The 19,558-nt window shown below is 46.4% G+C and overlaps 1 protein-coding gene across 5 annotated transcripts in view; it reads left to right on the top strand.

Moving 5' to 3' along the window:
* Lgmn (legumain) overlaps positions 1-19,558 on the top strand; it is a 45,259-nt gene that overhangs the window by 6,446 nt on the left and 19,255 nt on the right. The window contains exons 2-5 of one of the 5 annotated variants that reach the window (XM_076551284.1): positions 2,038-2,287; positions 5,658-5,724; positions 13,632-13,690; positions 17,195-17,354. In XM_076551284.1, the coding sequence (XP_076407399.1) occupies positions 17,211-17,354 (144 nt within the window). In that variant the 5' untranslated portion in view covers positions 2,038-2,287; positions 5,658-5,724; positions 13,632-13,690; positions 17,195-17,210. Of the gene's footprint in view, positions 1-2,037; positions 2,288-5,657; positions 5,725-6,107; positions 6,356-13,631; positions 13,691-17,194; positions 17,355-19,558 lie in introns of those variants that run through there. The other 4 variants (XM_042261077.2, XM_042261078.2, XM_042261079.2 and 1 more) reach the window with 4 other exon arrangements.

Below are 19,558 nucleotides of genomic sequence, written 5' to 3'. Positions count from 1 at the left end.
CCAAAACGGGGGCCAGGGCCCTACAGGTTCCCCTTTTACTAATAAATGAGCTTCTGACTTAGGTTGTGTGGGATGTCAGCAGGTCACCTTACCCGTCATGGAGACACCTTCCCAGGCCACACAGGCGCTCTGTCTTAGGTTGGTGAGCGCCCCCCCCAAGATATTACCCATCTCTGAATACTCATTATCATACAGGCTCAATCGTGTGTGAGCTGCAGAGTTAACTGCTGCCAAAGATCTCAAAGTGGTGCTGGGCTTGCAATCTGTGTGTTCGACACAGAAAAGACCAACAGAAGTCCTAACCCACCCATTGCCAGTAGGCTAAAGGCAACTGAGCCATTCCCTTCCTTAACGAGCTTTACTGCAAATTGGAGTCCTTGCAAGATGGTATCCCAAAGGCAAATGGAACTTGAGTTTATACATTTATAGTTTTAAAAGCCAATTGAAATGTATATAACTATTGAATTAAATTTGTCATGCCCAATAGAATGAAAGATTAATTAACTGTGGAAGCTACTTTTGCTGCCAGGGCCTCCACTGTGCTATCTGTAGAAAGCAATTATGAAATGGTAATCCCAGACATAGTAGCAGTGGTGGCCACCTCTGCTATAACAGCAACAACAGCAGCAGCAATGTCAAATTCTCTTCTGGAGTGTGTGGGCATCCACTGACATGGATACAACTCTAGAAACACAAACCACCAAGGTCCATTTTTCGAGATCCCAGCATGACTTAAGGCAGCTCTGCAAAAGAACAACTAAGAACCATAAAGAAAAAATAGGCAGCTCACAAGGAGCATAACTAATGGTCTTATAATGGCTACAGGGTTCTGAACTTTTAAAGTCTCTATATTTCCACACTATCCCTTGGGGGTTAAAGCAGAGTACTGTGGTTGTTATTGTAATGCCACAAATGCAGAAGCTGGAGCTCATTGAGTGGCAATGATTGTCAGGGGTTGTACAGCAGAAAGTCTTAGAGCTGGAATTGAGATCCAAGCAATCTGGACCCAGAGTCCACACCTTTGAGTGCCAGGTCAGACAGAATGAAAGGCTAAATACACGCGTGAATGGATATATTCAGCCCTCTCTCTGAATAGCTAGGTCCAAATAGGGTGGTGTGGTATGGTGTGGTGTGTGTGGTGTGTGTGGCATGGTGTGTGTGTGTGTGTGTGTGTGTGTGTGTGTGTGTGTGTGTGAGACCTCTCCTGGACAGTTTTTTTTTAATTTTTAAAATCTTTATTGTTATTATTTTGTTTTTTTTTTAATTTTTCCCAATTTTATTTATTTATTTATTTATTTTTGTATTATCAGCTTGATACAGTATAAATTCTTATCCTAATAGTGAAATGTTTCATTGAGGCTTGCCCAGTAATTGAATAAAACCAAAACTTATTATAAGCCACTTTCACCCTAGGGTTCCCCCTGCTATATAGCCTCTCTGGTTCTGTGGGTTGCAGTCTGATTGTTCTTTGCTTTATATCTAGTATCCACTTATGAGAGAGTACATACCATGTTTGTCTTTCTGGGTTTGGGTTACCTCACTCAGGATGATATTTTCTAGATCCATCAATTTGCCTGCAAATTTCATGTTGTTGTCATTGTTTTTCTCTGCTGAGTAGTACTCCATTGTGTATATGTACCACATTTTCTTAATCCATTCTTCGGTTGACAGGCATCTAGATTGTTTCTAGGTTCTGGCTATTACAAATAGTGCTGCTATGAACATAATTGAGCATGTATCTTTTTGGTATGATTGAGCATTCCTTGGGTATATGCCTAAGAGTGGTATGACTGGGTCTTGAGGTAGATCGATTCTCAATTTTCTGAGAAACTGCCATACTAATTTCCACAGTGGTTGTACAAGTTTGTATTCCCAGCAACAGTGGAAGAATGTTCCCTTTGCTCTGCTATGGTGATATTTTATTTGTACTGAAATGTGATTTTATTTGTTTGTTAATAAATAAAGTTGCCTGGGGGTCAGAGCTAATAGCAAGCCAGGCGGTGATGGTGCACACCTTTAATCCTGATCACATGACAGGCAGATCTCTGCGTGTCAAGGATACAGCCAGCATGGAGACACAGGCCTTTAATCTCAATACGAACCATAGAAGACCTGGAGGTCTGTATAGACAGGCAGTGACGAGGAGGTCATGTGGTTGGGTTTACAACCACTGAGAAGGCAGAACAGAAAGTCAATAAAAAGACAGATACACAAGAAGTAGTTCTCTTTCTGAGGGGAAGGACAACAGCGGCAGCGACATCAGCAGCATCGACATCAGCAGCGAAAGGTAAGAAAGGTTTTTAGTATCAGCTCTTAGCTACTGCTCTGATCTCTTGGGCTTTTAACTCTGCATTTGGCTCTGTGCTTCTTATTTAATAAGACTGTTCATGTACACATCTTCTCCAATATAGGCTGTCATTAGTGTTTTTGATCATAGCCATTCTGACAGGTGTAAGGTGGTATCTCAGAGTCATTTTGATTTGCATTTCTCTGATGATTAAGGATGTTGAGCATTTCTTTCTTTCTTTGGTTTTTTCAAGACAGGGTTTCTCTGTGTAGCTTTGCACCTTTCCTGGAACTTGCTTTGGAGACCAGACTGGCCTTGAACTCACAGAGATCCGCCTGCCTCTGCTCCCGAGTGCTGGGATTAAAGGCGTGCACCACCACTGCCCACTGAGCATTTCTTTAAATGTCTTTCAGCCATTTGTGATTCTTCTTTTGAGAATTCTCTGTTTAGCTCTTTAGCCCATTTTTTAAAATTGGATTGTTCAGTATTTTGATGTCTAGTTTCTTGACTTTTTTATATACTTTAGAGATCAGTCCTCCTGGACAGTTTTTTTGTAGCATCTGTGGACATTTTTTAATGTCACAACTTGGCAGAGGGATGCTACCTGCACCATGTGGCTAGAGGCCAGGCATGCTGCAAAGCATCCTCTAGCACACTGAACAGCTCTCCCTAAAACAAAGAATCACATACCCCACATGTCCATGATGCTGGGGCAGGAAACTGCTCTCACCCTAACCCAGAGCTTTCAACTTTCCCCAGCTCCTGCTGCAATCTTTTGGTTGCTGTTTCTCAAAATGTGGGTCAAGGCCCTTTTATAGGGGTGGAATATCAGGTATTTACATTACAATTCATATGGTGGCAGAATTACAGTTATGAAGTAGCAATGAAAGTGATTTTATGCTTGGAATATCACCACAACCCAAGGAACTGTATTAGAGGGTCACAGCATTAGGAAGGTTGGGAACCACTGCCCTATGTACTCCCGACCGTCCTAGAACTCGGCTATGTAGCTGGCTGGCCTTGAATTTACAGAGGTCCTTTTCCCTCTACTCTTGTATAATCTCAGTCTCTCATTCAATCTCTCACTGTCTGATTGCCGGAAACGGCCGTCTGTGCTGGTGTCTCTGACGAGCCAGGTGGCTGCCACACTCTGACATCATCATCTCACTAACCTCTGACCCGAACACTGGAGCCACAACCAGGATTTTTCTGGCAGAAATTCTGCTGGAGTGTTTCCCATGCCTATGTGTCTGCAGGGAGTCTGGTGCCAGCCTGCTTCCGGGGGCTGTGTTGGTGCTTGCTTGAGTCAATGGTGCTTTCCTTTGGCTCAACACCTATCTTGTGCTGCTATCCCATGAGTGGGCACCATAGTGAAGGCAGTTCCCAAGGTCACAGAATCCCTCTCCCTCCCTCCGTCCCTCAGTCCCTCCGTCCCTCCCTCTTCTCTTCCCTCCCCTCTCTTTTTTTTGAGGCAGGGTATCATTATTGTGTAACCCAGGCTTTTGGGGATTACATTGAGTTGTTTTCCTAATTAGAATTTTCAAGTTATACCCATTGCCCAAGGGATCACTGAACCTAAGTGGCTAATATTTGTGGGACTCTTAGTTGATGCCAGCACTGAGGGGAAAAAGAGCTCCCTCAGGTCATACAGCCTATAGTTGGCGGGTGTGGAGTTGAAATCTGAATCCAGACAACCTGAAAAGCAGCCCTCACCCATGCTCCCAGGCCTGGGGCCAAACCTCTTTGACATCACCTTGCAGGTCTTCTGGGCACCTTGGCAACCACCAGCAGCTCCTCCCATTGGAGATCCACTTACAGTTCCTGCTCTTCTGGTCCACTCAGCTCAATTGCTGAGGGAGAGCAAAGGGGCAGTCCCAGGCCCTTTGACTAAACATATCAGGCTACAGGTCACCACTTTCCTTTCATCATTAAGGCTTAAACAGTCAAAGTCCACCATTTATTGTGGGTAAAAAGGGAGAGGTTAAGGACACCTTTCTTTCTTCTTTCTTTCTTTCTTTCTTTCTTTCTTTCTTTCTTTCTTTCTTTCTTTCTTTCTTTCTTTCTTTCTTTCCTTCCTTCCTTCCTTCCTTCCTTCCTTTCTTTTTTTTTGGTTTTTCGAGACAGGGTTTCTCTGGCCTCGAACTCAGATTACTCTGCCTCTGCCTCCCTAGTGCTGGGATTAAAGGCATGTGCCACCATCGCCCAGCTTAAGGACACATTTTTATATCTCCTGCTGGACAGTCAATTCCCAAAGGGAAGAAACAAAATTCTCTTTATCTCAATACTTGGCTACATGTGGCAATTCAAGGGGCCTGGTAGACAGGGTGAATGAGCTTCGCACCCTCATGGTGGAAGACCTGAAAGCATGTTTAGTCATGGGTCTTGACTTGAAGCCCACGTCACTTTGAAGCTTTACTCCTAGGCTGTGTAGCTCATTGTATGCTAAAGCCAAGGACTGACAAAGGGTCAGTTGTTATCTTCATAGGGACGCCCTTACGGTCTGTTCGAGGCTGCCTTGTTTGCAAAAAATCGCCAGAGATAATACTAAGCTGGCAGTGTGGCTGTGATCTTATGATTTTTTTGGTTTTTTGAGACAGGGTTTCTCTGTGTAGTTTTGGGTCCCTGTCCTGGATCTCACTCTGTAGACCAGGCTGGCCTTGAACTCACTGAGATCCGCCTGGCTCTGCCTCCCTAGTGCTGGGATTAAAGATGTGTGCCACCGCTTCGCGGATTTTATTAACCAAGATAGGGAGCAGGCCTGGTGTGGGTTGCCAGGCCTAAGATTTACTGGGAAAAACAAACACACAAGCAAACAAACATACAAACCACCAAAAACCCAAAAACTCAGGGCTGGGGAAATAGCTCAGTTGGCAAAGCACATATTTTGCTAGTTTGATCTTCAGGATCTACATATTAAAAAAAAAAACAAAAAGCTAGGTGTGATGGGGCGTGCTTGTAATCTGACCATTAGGGAGAAGGACAAAGACTGATCCCTGGGACTCACTCACTGGCCAGCAGGCTACCCCACTCAGTAAGCTCCAGGCCAAATGAGATACCCTTTTTCAAAACAGAAGGTAGATCTGGGCATAGTGAAGCATGTCTTTAATCCCAATACTAGGGAGGCAGAGGTAGGAGAGTCTAGCGGTTAACCTCTGGCCTCTACATTCATATATATTATGTATGTACATACACCTGCAGGTACGTGCATGCGTGTACACACACCCCAGAAGGTGGCCCTGTCTTGGGTCCTGATAAACTCATGCAAGACTGCATGGATTTTATCACACCAACTCCATCAGTTCAACATACTAAGCGCCGTCACGGCACTTGCACATACAGTATTTTTTTTTTTTTTTTTCCTTTCCTCCAGCTCACTGTGAAGCCCAACACTCGAGACATAACAGCAGACTGGGATCTTGGGATTCAGGACTAGACTGGTAAGGTTTGCTCCCGCCACTGAAAGTGTTCTGGAAGCTTGAGAAAAAAAATTAAGCTCCATGATTTTGTTAGGTGTCCTGTCTGTAAAGTTGGGGTGGTCACTCGTCTCTTGGACTGTGATCACAGGTCAAGGCAGACCGACAAAATTCCAACAGTTCCTGGGAGTGGACGACAGGGGAGCATCACTAGGTCCTATGCGCTGACATGTCAGGAGACCAGTGAGTCCTAGAGACCCTTCACTGCTCCCACAGTCCCCAGCTCAAGCCAAGCTCCTAATACAAGAGCGCAGGCCCAACCCCGGCCACAGGGCCCCGAGCCCCGCCCACAAGGCCCTGAAGCCCCGCCCACACATGTTGGTATTCGTAGTCTTTCTGGCTCGTCGGCCTCAGTCTCAGCATCTATTGGTTTTCTTAAACGCCACGCCCCGAGGCCGCACCAATCAGAGTACGCAGGTTTTCGAGCGCAGGGAGAGGTGGCGGCCCAGCTCAATCACAGCGGGGTGGACTCTGGTGGTGGTTGGTCTGAGGCTGCGCGAGTCTCGGAGTTCCCACGGTCCTGCAGTCCGCGCAGCAGTCACCCACCCGCCAAGGTAATCGCGGGCCCCCCAGGAGGACCCACGCCACACGAGAGGTGACTTACGGGCTCTTGGCTAGGTTTTTCATTCCTCGACTCCTTCTGAGTAATAATTCCCTCCTGGGGCCCCCCAGCCCTAGGCTTGTTTGTGTCGCGAGTGTGTTTTGCTGGAACGGCTGGTTCCCCTGGAGGGTTAAACTTAGACTGGAGGAGGAGTCGATTTGCTGAGGTCCCACAGCCAGGCAGCGCCTGGCAGGGTCCGGGTCGTGATTGTTGATGCTTTTAACGTGGAACATTGCACCCGTGGAGAGGGGCAATTCCCGATCTCAACAAAAATACCTCATAGGAATACCCCAAATATTCCTTCCGAGAAGAGCTGGTGGTTTCAGGACGGCTCACATCCACCTTGAAAGTGAAAGATAGCCTTGCGTGGTCCCCGGCCCCTGTTAGGGTTAGAATTATTTTGTGCAAGCGGTTTAGACAGAGGGGTGGAGGATGGAGCTTATGTCACCTGCTCGGTTTTATAGATGAAAATGAGTGGTCAGGGTTTGAGACTCGCCCTGTGGTCTGTAGCGACTGGAATATTCTTTATTCTGGGACTGCAAAGCAAACATTTATTGGTCTGTAGTAAGCTTTTGTTTGGTTTTGGCCTTGACACAACACCTCAAACTCAACATGCTGGTTTTGAATTCAGCTTTCTGAAGGCTGAGATTACAGGATTCTGGGCCACCATGCTATGTTCGTTGCTAAAATTTTTGAGGCTGGTTTATTTTGTCAAGGATAGAGGTAGTCCTTCGTGTACAGGGACAACATCCAATTCTCATTTGGGAGGAAGCAGGACTTCGTGCAGCAGAGAGTGGAGTGAAGTTGGAGCTATGGGCGATGGACAGTGGCTAGTGTGGTGGAGGAGGAATGTGCATTACCTGGAATACAGCAAGGCGAAGTTGTGGACAATTCTTTGGACCTAGAATTGTGGAGTCTGTTTAGAGTAAGGGATTACATGTGGGGAGTGAATTGATCAGGAGAGACAGGTGCCCCTTTAGTGGGAAATTTGGATGTTGTCCTGAATATCCAGTGAGCTGCCTTTAGAGTGTAGATTTCTCTTTATCTGGAAGTGTTTGTAGCATAGAAAGTGTTAGAGGAGGCCACACTGAAGACTAGAAGGGCGTCACAATAGCCTCCAGGGGAGCTATATCTGTGGTAGGAAGAAAGAAAATTCGAGCCGGGCGGTGGTGGCGCACGCCTTCAATCCCAGCACTTGGGAAGCAGAGCCAGGCAGATCTGTGAGTTCAAGGCCAGCCTGGGCTACCAAGTGAGTTCCAGGAAAGGTACAAAGCTACACAGAGAAACCCTGTTTCGAAAAAAAAAAAAAAGAAAGAAAGAAAGAAAAGAGAAAATTCGAGACCTGTTAAGTAGATGGCACCATGTCCAGGACATTGCTTATTGATGGGGATATGTTCTGCGACACATGTCAGTAGTCTGTGTTGCTGTGCATACACCACGGGGGGGGGGGGGGGGCGGCTTTCACAGGAGCCTGGATAGTGTAGGGCACTCACTGGACAAGCTGCTAGGTGTGGTCAGAGATGATGTAGTGTGCATGAAAAGGATGAGGCTGCTGCCCGGCCAACCTGGCTGCTGTTTCACAGAATATTTTCTATTTATAGTAACTGGAGGACTCTCTGCAGTAACTAACTAGTGAAGGGTCATGCCTGGCACATAATTATGTGTGACTGGCAGCACAGGGGCCTGTTGTTACCAGCATCGCCAGAAACACATGAGTAAAGCACTGGGTCACAGCATCGTGGCAGCTACAGTGACAGTGATGGGACATTCTGGCTCCTGATCTTCTGGGTCCACTGTTGTATATGTGATGTGGTTGCTGTTACAAACGAACAGGTCACATTTCACTGCATTGAAGTGAAAACTCTGCCTCTGGAATTTTCCCGGGACTCTCTTTTGGAGAAATGCTTGTTATTCTTATTAATTTATATTTTGAGACAGTGTCTCTATGTAGCGCTGGATGTCCTATAACTCACTATGTAGACCAGGCTGGCCTCACAGAGATAGACTTGTTTCTGCCTCCTGAGTGCTGGGATTAAATGGGTATGTCCCGTGTGCCACTCCAGGCCCCGTTTGTTATTTTTATGAGACAGTGAGATAGGGTTTTGCTCTGTATTCAGGTTGACCTCGAACTTGCAGTGATTCTCCTGCCTCAGCCTCTAGAATGCTGGGATTTTAGATTGTGACAACACTCTTGGCTCCAGCATTATTATTCTGGACTGTCTCCCTCTCTCTCTCCCTCCCTCCCTCCCTCCCTCCCTCCACAATTGCACTCCTTTCATGGCTCACGTGTATGTCAATCAGAGGACACAGTTTACTCCAGGTTAGCTGGTCCTCTGGTATCTGAGATTCTCCCATTTCCTTCTATCCTTGGGTGGGTGTTCTGGGATTACAGATGCATGACTCAGTTTTTTTCTGGGTTCTGGGAATCAAGCCATCAGCGTTTCTTGGCAAGTGCCCTTACCCACTGAATTATCTCCAGGGCTGTCTAATATTTTTTAAGCTGCAGAAAGTTGCTTAGTAGACCAAAATTCAAATCTCAGTTTATGGTGAGGAAGTTGTCACATGCATTGAGGCTGTTGAAATCTGCATGATTAGATAAACATGTGGTGAGACTCATTTTTTAAACTAAAAAACCCCCATGATTCGATACTTATGTATCCAGATTAGAGAATGTAGTTTGCTATCGGAAGAAAAGATGGAAGAAATGAGATTACTGTTTACCTTAGAACAGTGGTTCTCAACCTATGGGGGTTGCATATCAGGTATCCTGCATATCAAATATTTATATTATGATTCATAACAGTAGCAATAGTACAGTTATGAAGAATCAATGAAATAATTTTATGGTTGGGGTCACCACAGCATGAGGAACTGTTTTAAAGGGTCTCAGCATTAGGAAGGCTGAGAAAACCCCTGCCTTAGAACAAAGTAGCCCCTTACAAAAAGGGTGAATTAAACCCAGTGTTCTCAGCACTTGAGAGACAGAGGCAGGTGGATTTCTTTGAGTTCAAGGCCAGACTGGTTTACCTAGAATTCCAGGAAACCAGGGCTACATAGACTCTGTCTCAAAACAGAACAAACACCTCCCCACCCCCATGGTTCTTGTAAATATCCTAGAGATTTGTGTATAAAGAGAGATTTGTTGTAGTGTTTGTGACATTGTTTATAGTGGCTAAGAAACCAGGAACAGCCCAAAACTCCAAAGTCAGGAAGTGTTCAGTGGATGGCTATAGAACTGTTTAAGAGTATAATGAGCCTGATAAAATTCTGCTTTACAATTCTTGAAGGGAAAACAAACAAACAAACAAAAAGATATAGTAAAAAGTGCAAGCTCAGGTCCAGGACTGGTGACACATGCCTTTAATCCCAGCACTCTGGAGGCAGGCAGGCCGGCCAATCTCTGTGAGTTCAAGGCCAGCCTGATATACGGAGTGAGTTCCAGGACAGCCAGGAATCAATCAAAACAAAATCAAACAAATCAAACAAAATCAAAATCTAACAAAAAAGTCAAACTTCAAGGCTGGGTGTAATAGTGCACACCTTTAGTTCCAGCACTCAGAAAGAGACTAGCGGGTCTTTTTGATCTCTAGGCCAGCCAGGGTTTTCTTTAAAAAAACAACAAAAAAAAAGGACAAAAGGACTAACCTCAGAGTTAACATGTAACTATGAAAGCTTCCTTTAGTCATTTTGGAAAAAGACCACAAACTGTAATGGAACCAAGTTTCAAAAATAATAATCGTGGTTTAAACAAATTCATATTTCAAATAGGCATTGAAAATAAAAGTGTTAAGAAGTTGTCAGCCATTCACTAGAGGCTGTGTCTCTAGACGCCTGAGGCTGTGATTCTGTTTGCTTAGGAGTAGGTAGATGCTTGTGGTTTCTGTAATGGTAAAGACACTTTTTAAAGGTGAAGTTAAGATGTACACATCTTAAAAATGAACATGTGCTAAGGGCTTTACTTAAATTATTAATAAGAAGACCTGTTGAGGTATTACAGTCAGTTCAAAGGATGCTCCAGAGTGCAGCCATGTCTGTAGACTGGAAATACTGGAGTGTGAAATGGAGGAAGTCTGTGCCACCTCCCTTTGTTCGAATCCATTTGCATGTCTACATGAGAGTTTTTTGCATAGCTTTTATCCACAGGAAGTAGGTAGAGTAATTTTGATGGAACCAGAATTAGACGGGTCTAGAGAGGTTACAGTCTGGGTACAGTCTGGCTCCTCACCAAAACTCAGTCTCCTAGTTGAGGAAAATGGTAAAGTCATCTGGTAAGACATTTCATTTGAGATAGGATCTAGTTACCTTAGTCTTCAAGAGGAAACCCAGAAGATGTGAGATCTTCGTACTATAGTCCTAATAGAGAGGGAGTGGTTTCCCTTTGTTATAGCAGAGGGTCCTGTTTTAGAGAAATTAGGGCTGAGGATGAAGCTCAGTCATAGAGCATTTGCCTAGCACTTGTGAGTCCCTGGGTTTGATCGCTAGCATCTGAAAACAAGGCTGGGTACATGGCTCACTGTAACCCCAGCACTTGGGAGGTAGAGGCAGAAGCATCTGGAGTTATTTTGTGTGTGCGTGGTGGTGCGGGTGTTTCAAGATAGGGTTTCCCTGTGTAGCCCTAACTATTCTGGAACTCTGTAGACCAGACTGGCCTTGAACTCAGAGATCTACTGGTTTCTGTTTCCTGAGCGCTGGGATTAAAGGTGTTTGCCACTAAATTGGGCTGCAAATCTGGGATTCTAAGTCGTCCTTAGTTACATAGTGAGTTTGAGGCCAGCCTAGGCTACTTGAGACTGTCTCAAAATACAGAAGAATACAATGTAATAAAGCAAAACAGAAAAGCAACACAGCAAAAAAGTTTGATTAAGGAAACTGCCTAGTGCAGAGGTATGCACACCTGTAATGCTAGTATCTTGGAGTTGGAGGCGGGAGGATTGTGTGTTCTGGGTCAGTCTTTGCTCTATAATGAGACCCTGTGTCAAAAACCCAACCAGACAATGGACTACTATCCATACCACCTCTTTGTTCATCTTATATGTTGTCAGGCATTTGCAGGTACTCTAACCTCCCAGAGAACAGAGTATGATGAAGACTTTCCTGTTTGGAAGTTCTTCAATGATGTCATCATCTAACTAACTACTAGCTTCTTGGCTTGGCTTGATGCACCTGACCCAGATCCAGTAGTGAATGGTAGCTGGCAGTGAGAGGTCACACCTGTGGTGATGGAGATGTCATACCTGTCTTTGAACTTGACCTAGCTACTTAGATGACCCCACGACCTTGCCTTTATTACCTGTATGGCTCATGAGAATTCATCTAGACTGCTCACTCTGTCCCAATGTCCCTAGTTAAGTCCATTTGATGATCTGTTTCTTGAAGTTGAGGCGAGTCTTTAACTTGACTTTCTGGTCTAGCTGAACAGCGTCATGGTAGGAATGACCAAGGATGAACCTTTGGCAGCTGGGAAAGTTCATGTTTGGCAGTTGACTTAGGGAGTGTGTGGCTCAAAGTCTCCATGGTGGGGCACACAAGAGCTCCCGCTAGTGCCTTAAAATAGCACCGGAGAGGTCATGGGTGTCCTGGGGGAAAGGCTGAAGACCCACTCGGTGTTTGAGCCCCAGGCTGGAGCTGTCTGTGGTCATGGACCCACCAGGATTTGATTTCACGGGAGCAGTGAGTTGGTGCAATGGGACAGGCATAGCCCACTCAGGCAGATTTATGTCACTCACCTGCAAGTTCCTCCTCTTCTCCCAGTCTCAGCTTCCTTCCTTTCTGAAAGTGATGTGTGCTCACAGGGATCACCCACTGTGAGAATGAATAAGGGGACCGAGGTGGACCTCTGCCTGTCTGCTGCTCCTTCCTAGCAGTACAGTGACACACGTATGAAATACAAGGAAGGGCTGGGTTTGTACAGCTGCTGTAGTGTGGGCTCATCCAGGTGGCTAAACTGGCTGCCTCTATTGTACTGCTCACAGTCAGGTTGGACATTGATTCCAATACAGTCATCTGGGTGTCCTTGGGACTGCTTCCAAGGTTCCCTTGGATACCAACTAGGATGCTCAAGTCCTTTATGTGTCATGACTTTTGTATAGAGCCTAGGCTTACTGTCTTAGAACTTTAATTCCTCATTGGATGACTTCCAGTACCTAAGGTAATTGTCATCCTGCTGTGCTCTGGAGATGGTGACAAGAAAAGAAAGGCTCTTACAAATTCAGCATAGATGCCACCCCCATATCCATACACATATACCAGATGTATATGATGCGTTTATATGTGTGTGTGGGTACACACATTCATGTGTTTGAGTGCAGGTGTGTGCATGCTGCAGGGGCCTGTGGAGGCCATGGGGTAAACCTGGTGTTGATCCAGTTTGAGTAAGACAGAGTCTCTGTGGTTCACTGCTGCATACACCAGGCTGTTTGACCCACCAGCCTCTGGTTTCTTCTATTTCTGCCCCTAGTCTCGGTGTAGGAGTGTGGGGATTACAAATGACCACTGCTACACCCGTCTTTGAATGGGTTCTGTTGATTCAAATCAGATCCTCATGCACACACAGTGGAAAGAGACTGACCCACTGAGCCGCCTCCCTAACCCCTCCAAGTGGTTTTGATCCAAGCTTGGTTAAATCTGTGGCTCTGGAAACTTTGAACATAGAAAGCCATGTGGATTATATTTCTTACCCCGCTAAATAATATGAGGGGAAAAATGACATATCAATGCCACCCATGGAATGAGTGCTCTTTGGGACTAAGTCACACAACCAAACTTAGCAGAGACTGATGTAAACCAGGGACCAGTTTGGTAATTTTTGTTTGTTTGTTTGTTTGTTTGTTTTTTGTTTTTCCAGACAGGGTTTCTCTGTAGCTTTGGAGCCTGTCCTGGACTATCTCTGTAGGCCAGGCTGGCCTCGAACTCACAGAGATCTACCTGCTTCTGCCTCCCGAGTGCTAAGATTACAGGCATGTGCCACCACTGCCCGGCTAGTTTGGTAATTTTGATGGGAGATTATACTAGCCATTCAGACTGTATTTGGGGCCAGGAGCTCATTCTGTTTCTTGGGCAAAGTCAGCAAACTGGCCCATAGGTCAAATTGATGCCTGTTTTTTGTTGTTTGTTTGTTTGTTTTTAACAAAGTTTTATTTAAACAGCCATATTCATCCATTCCCATATTGTCTATAGTTGCTTTCATGAAATACTGGGAGGGTCAAATGATTTATGTTGGAGATGGTTTAGCTTACAAAGCCAAAAATATTTGCTGTCTGGACTTTTACAGGAAAGCATTGCTGACTGGATCTTGGAAAGCTTCCGGGCAGCTGAACTGAAGCTAAATAAGTAAGTGCAGGGCGAAGAAGCAGCAGGCTGCTGGTGGTCACGTGCACTTTCTGGTGGGGCCTGTGGAGAGCTTTGGGGACACGTGCTGCTGCTCTTTGGTGTCCTCTCTGGCTTGTCCTTTGTCCAGATATGCCTCATGGGGGGCCCTAATCAGGCCTTTAGGATTGTGGAGGAGTCTCCCTGGGTTAACATTAACAGATCAGCTGGTCCCTGCATTGAAACCACCTCAGCAGCTCACTAGCCCTCCTATTCCGCCCCCCCCCCCCCAATCCCGGGACCAAACAGCAAACCTGGGAGCGGTTACTAGAGTTAATCCTCCCTCCATGAACTCTGCAGTGCCGTGAAAGAAATGGGAATTCTAGCTGGGTGTGGCGGTGCATGCTGTAATCTCAGCTCTTGGGATGCTAAAGGGAGGGGATAGACATTGAAACTTGGGATGCTAAGGTATCACACATACACACACACACACACACACACACACACACACTTGGGATGCTAAGGTATCACACACACACACACACACACACACACACTTGGGATGCTAAGGTATCACACATACACACACACACACACACACACACACACTTGGGATGCTAAGGTATTCGGGCCGAGGAAGAAGAGGAGGCAGGAAAAAAAAGAACCTTAACTTACACTGACTGAGGCTTACAAACTCAGGATCTGGTTCTTGAATTTGAGAAATTTGCAGAGACCAAGCATCCCAGTCCCAAGTTCAGGGATGCTGGGTTGAGGGTCAGGGAGGATGGGAGCCCATGGATGGGGCTCATGCCTGAAGTCTCTGCATCCAAGTGCAATCTGAGGCTGGCAACATCTGTGTACCAGGAGTGCTTTAGAAGTGCAAGCTGTTCATGGGCCTGGCCTTCAGTCACAGTCTACCTAGTGAGGTTCTCATGTGAACTGGGGCCTGATGTAGCCTCACGAGAGGCTCCACCCCAGGTACCCTGGCTTCCTTCCCCTTTCTCTGCAGACACAGGGCTTCCTTCCTCTCCTCTCTTCTTTGTCTCTTTGATTTTGGGAGCTTTAGCACAGAGGATGGGGCTTCTTCAGCTTAGAGATAGACCCAAGACCATAGTGCCTTAGCTGCTGTGCGTTTTCCTGAGGGTGGAAACAAAGCAGAGCCTGTCCCACAGGTCCTCTCTGCTGAGTCCTCACACTTCGTATCACAGGGTCACAGGCCTGGGTGTGTCATTTCAGGACACAGGGAGAGGCTAATGTCACAATGTATGGTGGCTAGCATACGGCCTTATTACTACCTTGCATGTTAAAAGGTTTTTTTTTGTTTGTTTTTTTTTGGTTTTTCCAGACAGGGTTTCTCTGTAGTTTTGGTTCCTGTCCTGGATCTCACACTGTAGACCAGGGTGGCCTTGAACTCACAGAGATCCACCTGGCCAGTGCTGGGATTAAAGTTTTGGCATTAACATGTGTGGTGGGACATGCCTGCAGCCCCAGCTTTTCTGGAAGCTGAGGCAGGAGGATTGTTTACCAGATGTTGGAGACCAGTTTGGGAAACACATCAGGACATTTGTCTCAATGCAAAACAAGTTTTGGCATTAAAGTATAATATAGGCTGGGTAATTCCTTAAGCATAAAGCCTTGAGATGCAGAACTATGGGGCAGAAACTAATGGGCTAGGAATCTAAAACACACAAGGCTGGTCTTTGGCCAAAGATACTCCAGAAATATGGGATGTGTCACTTCATACCTTCCTCTGCCTCCCTCCGTTTATTTTGAAAAAAATATTTTTTATTGTTAATTGTGTGTGTGTGTGTGTGTGTGTGTGTGTGTGTGTGTGTGTAAGTACACATGAATGTAGGTGTTTGTAGAGCTTGGTAGAGGTTCCAGACTCTTGGCGCTGAGTTAAGGGCAGTTGTGAACCGCTCGACATGGATGCTGGGAACTGAACTCAGCTCCCCTGCAGAAGCAGTACCCTCTCTTAACCTCTCCTTTTTAAAAACATGTGGGTAGTGCGGTGGTGGCACACACCTTTAGTCCTAGGACTCGGGAGGCAGAGGCAGGCGGATCTTTGTGAGTTCGAGGCCAGCCTGGTCTACAGAGTGAGATCCAGGAAAGGTGCAAGCTACACAGAGAAACCCTGTCTCAAAAAACAAAAAACAAACAACAACAACAACAACAAAAAAAAAAAACCCACGTGAAAATGTTTGCTCCACTGGGTACAAAGACACATGTACTTGGTGAGTGTCAAAGACAGGAATTCAAATTTGGTCATAGCTTATCCAGATGGCTCACACTTAGGCTTAAATCATTTTCACTATTGTTGACACAAAAACAGAGCTCTCACTCAGAGGGAATAAGAGAGCCAAATATGAACGACCTTGGCCCTGGGAACACAGATACCATGTGGAAGTGGTTGCATGTGGTTTTCATTAGGGGCAGAACAAAGAAAGTCATCGATCTAAGTATTTACCCCATCCAGTGGTGGGGACCGTAGACAGCAAAGCGGGGGTGTCACTGCTGTAGAAGTCAGATGCGAACTGATGACATTCTTGACTTTTGGACTGGTGGACTCTAGCAGTTTGCTAAGGCTACATTGTGAGGTTGTGATAGTCACAAGGATGTTAGTTTAGACACGGGAGGGCAGTGAATGATTTTCAAAGTAGCCCGAGATCATTTGGCTCCAGTCTGCAACATTTTAACTCCCTAATCTTGAAGCCCAGCCCTTTGGTCTTGTAGAATCTTGAACACAGGTGCAGCATCTCTCCCCCGCCTCCCCCATATTCTGTGCTCCCTTCCTGGAAACTTGAGTTCACATTATTGTTCATTGTACTGCATATTCAAACTTTGTAAGTAATCTACATTGGAACTGGTGAGGTGGCTCAGTGGGCAGAGGTGCTCGCTGCCAGGCCAGCGGACTTTGAGTTCAGTCCCTGGGATCCGGAGTGGAAGGAGAGAACCGACTCCTTAAAGTGGTCCTCTGATCTCTAACATGTACATGTTCCACTCCCAAGAATAAACAAAAAAAATGTAAATACACCTGTCAAGTAATAAACATTTATTGTAATAAGAAGAGGCGGTTTAGGAGATTGCCCTGTCCCATCCACCACCCAGCAAAAAAACCTCCTGTTACATTTTATGTCTGCTTTGCACATTTTTCTCTGCGCAGCTAGGTCACATGTGTGTTCTCGCACAAACAGTTCAGAGTATGCTGTGGACATGTCACCAGCACAGGGTAGCTGGGATGTCACCTGCATTCTGGGCTGTGGTAGGAACTTGTGAAGTTGGCCTAAGTGCTCTCTGGATAGTATCCAGAGAGTTGGTTGTGGCCATACCTGGCTCTTGTATGGAGGTTTGAGAGGTAGGGACAGGACTGCCCTTTGCCCCTCACCTGTGGCCAAAGCTCCGAGAGGTTCTTCATTGTTACCCTCAGCACATTCCTATGTGCTAAGCAGTATGCCCTCTGGCCCCAGGTGCTGTGATGTTATCTCTAGTTCCTGTCTCTTTAAAAGCCCTCTGCACTTTCCTTTCTAGCTGACACTGGTGCAGAATGATCTGGAAAGCAGCTGTGCTTCTCAGCCTGGTGCTGGGTGCTGGTGCTCTCCCGGTTGGTGTGGATGATCCTGAGGATGGCGGCAAGCACTGGGTGGTGATTGTGGCGGGCTCCAATGGCTGGTATAATTACCGGCACCAGGTAAGAAACTGAAGTTTCTTTATTACTTAATATCCAAAGCCAGGCTTTGGATCCACAAAGTGGTGTGGCCATTTTGGAAGACAATTTTGTCTTAGTATAATGCGGGATTTTCTTGTCTCTCACACGGGTGGCCTTCAGAACCAGTGTATTATTCCCTTTTTGGGTCTGTACTGTGTCTGAAGTGATGGCGGCATCACTTGCCTGCCTGTCACAATTCAAAAACTCAGTCTTACCGGGCGTGGTGGTGCATGCCTTTAATCCCAGCACTCGGGAGGCAGAGCCAGGCGGATCTCTGTGAGTTCGAGGCCAGCCTGGGCTACCAAGTGAGCTCCAGGAAAGGCGCAAAGCTACACAGAGAAACCCTGTCTCGAAAAAACAAACAAACAAACAAACAAACAAACAAAACCTCAATCTTCAGACATCACGGCATAACCTGGGAGCAAGATTACGAAGTGAGAGCCCTTGGTAACGCCTTCATCTTACAGAAAGGACACTGAGGGCTAGAGAGGGGAGGCGACTTAACCGAGGCCCATGGCAGGAGGCAAGCAGGGCTGGAACTCTGGGAACACCAGAGTCCTGACCCCTCTGCCCGCTCAGCCTCTGTCCCTTTACTTACCTTATGTCTCCTGGCGTTTCCGTTGATTTGCAGAAACACACAACATCAGCTTGTGGAAATGAGAGGGAAAAGCATAGTTAACAGCCAGCCTTCTGTGGGGAAGAAGGGATGGCCTTGGGGAAGCAGCTTGGCAGTCCGGAAGAAGGTGAAATAGTTACCCCTCATCCAAAGATCCCACCCCAGGGTGTGGACCCAAAAGGAATGAAAACATGTAAAATCTTGCGCTGGTATCAGCCTTACTCAGATTAGCCAGTATGTGGATGGGAACATGATCGGTGTTAAGCCTAGATCCCAGAGACCCTTAAAAGACCACCACAGAGACACCGGATCTGTATGCAAATGCAAAGAGGCTTTATTCAAGTCTGAGTTTGGATTCTCCATCTGTCTGCAGCAGTGAGAGCAGAGAGCTCCCGAGTCCAGGCAGAGTAGGGTTTTTAATCATAGCAGAGGTTGGGGTGAGGGGATTTCTAGGGTTCAGGACCCGGATTGGCTGACATTTGCCCCGGGGGTATCTTGGTGAAGGAGAAATAGGTGTGTTCTAGGCTCAGTGACATCTGTCGGTCTTGCCGGGTGGTGGTGGCGCACGCCTTTAATCCCAGCACTTGGGAGACAGAGCCAGGCGGATCTCTGAGTTCAAGGCCAGCCTGGGCTACAGAGTGAGTTCCAGGAAAGGCACCAAAGCTACAATCCGCCTGGCCTAAAGGCTGACTTCTATGTAACTGATAACACTGTCATTTTAAAAAGTTGATTTAGCCAGGTGTGGTGGCGCACACCTTTAGTCCCACCACTTGGATACAGAGGCAGGCAGAGTTGGAAGCCAATGTGGTCTACAGAACAGAGCTAGTTCCAGGACAGCCAGAGCTACACAGAGAAACTCTGTCTTGAAAAACCAAACCAAACCAAATCAACAACAAAAGTTGATTTAAACTTTAGATGCAAGGTGCGTAGATTGTCACAGGATCATGTTGTAGACTCTCCTCAGAGCATTCTGAGGTCTTTAATCCTCACAGTGGGGCTGTGTGGAGCCCAGCCTGTTCTCAATCCCTCTTTATCCACCAACACTTAGATGGAAGTGGCCAGCAGTTGGCCCGGTGTGGTTGGAGCTGGCAAGCGGTACATGGGGGGGGGGGGTGGGCTGGGTAGGATGCAGACCCAGCCAGCTGGCTTGAGAGCTGCCTGGTCCAGTAAGAGCTGCATGAGTCATGGAAAAACTCCTAGCAGCCGCATTTGAAAAAGCTTAAAATATGTAGGAGGGGCTGAGGAGATAGTCTGTTCAGTAAAATGTCTGTTGTGCAGGCACTAGGACCTGGTTCAGCCCCAAGAACCCACTTAAAAAAAACAAAACTAAATACCAAGGAATATTGGGGTGCTCTTGTACTCCAAACACGATGTAAGGAGGTGGAGATTGATGGATCCCTGGGACTCACTGTCCAGCCAACCTAGTCTGCCTGGCAAACTCCAGGCCGGTGGGAGACCATGTCTCAGAAAGGGGGTCTGTAGTGTTGGGGGTAGGCTGGAGAGGTAGCTCAGAATTTAATAGCACTCACTGCTCTTCTAGAGGACCTGGGTTCGGGTCTCAGCTTCCACA

This window comes from Peromyscus maniculatus, chromosome 14, assembly GCF_049852395.1.
Source record: "Peromyscus maniculatus bairdii isolate BWxNUB_F1_BW_parent chromosome 14, HU_Pman_BW_mat_3.1, whole genome shotgun sequence".
Taxonomy (NCBI): Eukaryota; Metazoa; Chordata; class Mammalia; order Rodentia; family Cricetidae; genus Peromyscus; species Peromyscus maniculatus.
This window is presented reverse-complemented; position numbering and strand designations above follow the sequence as displayed.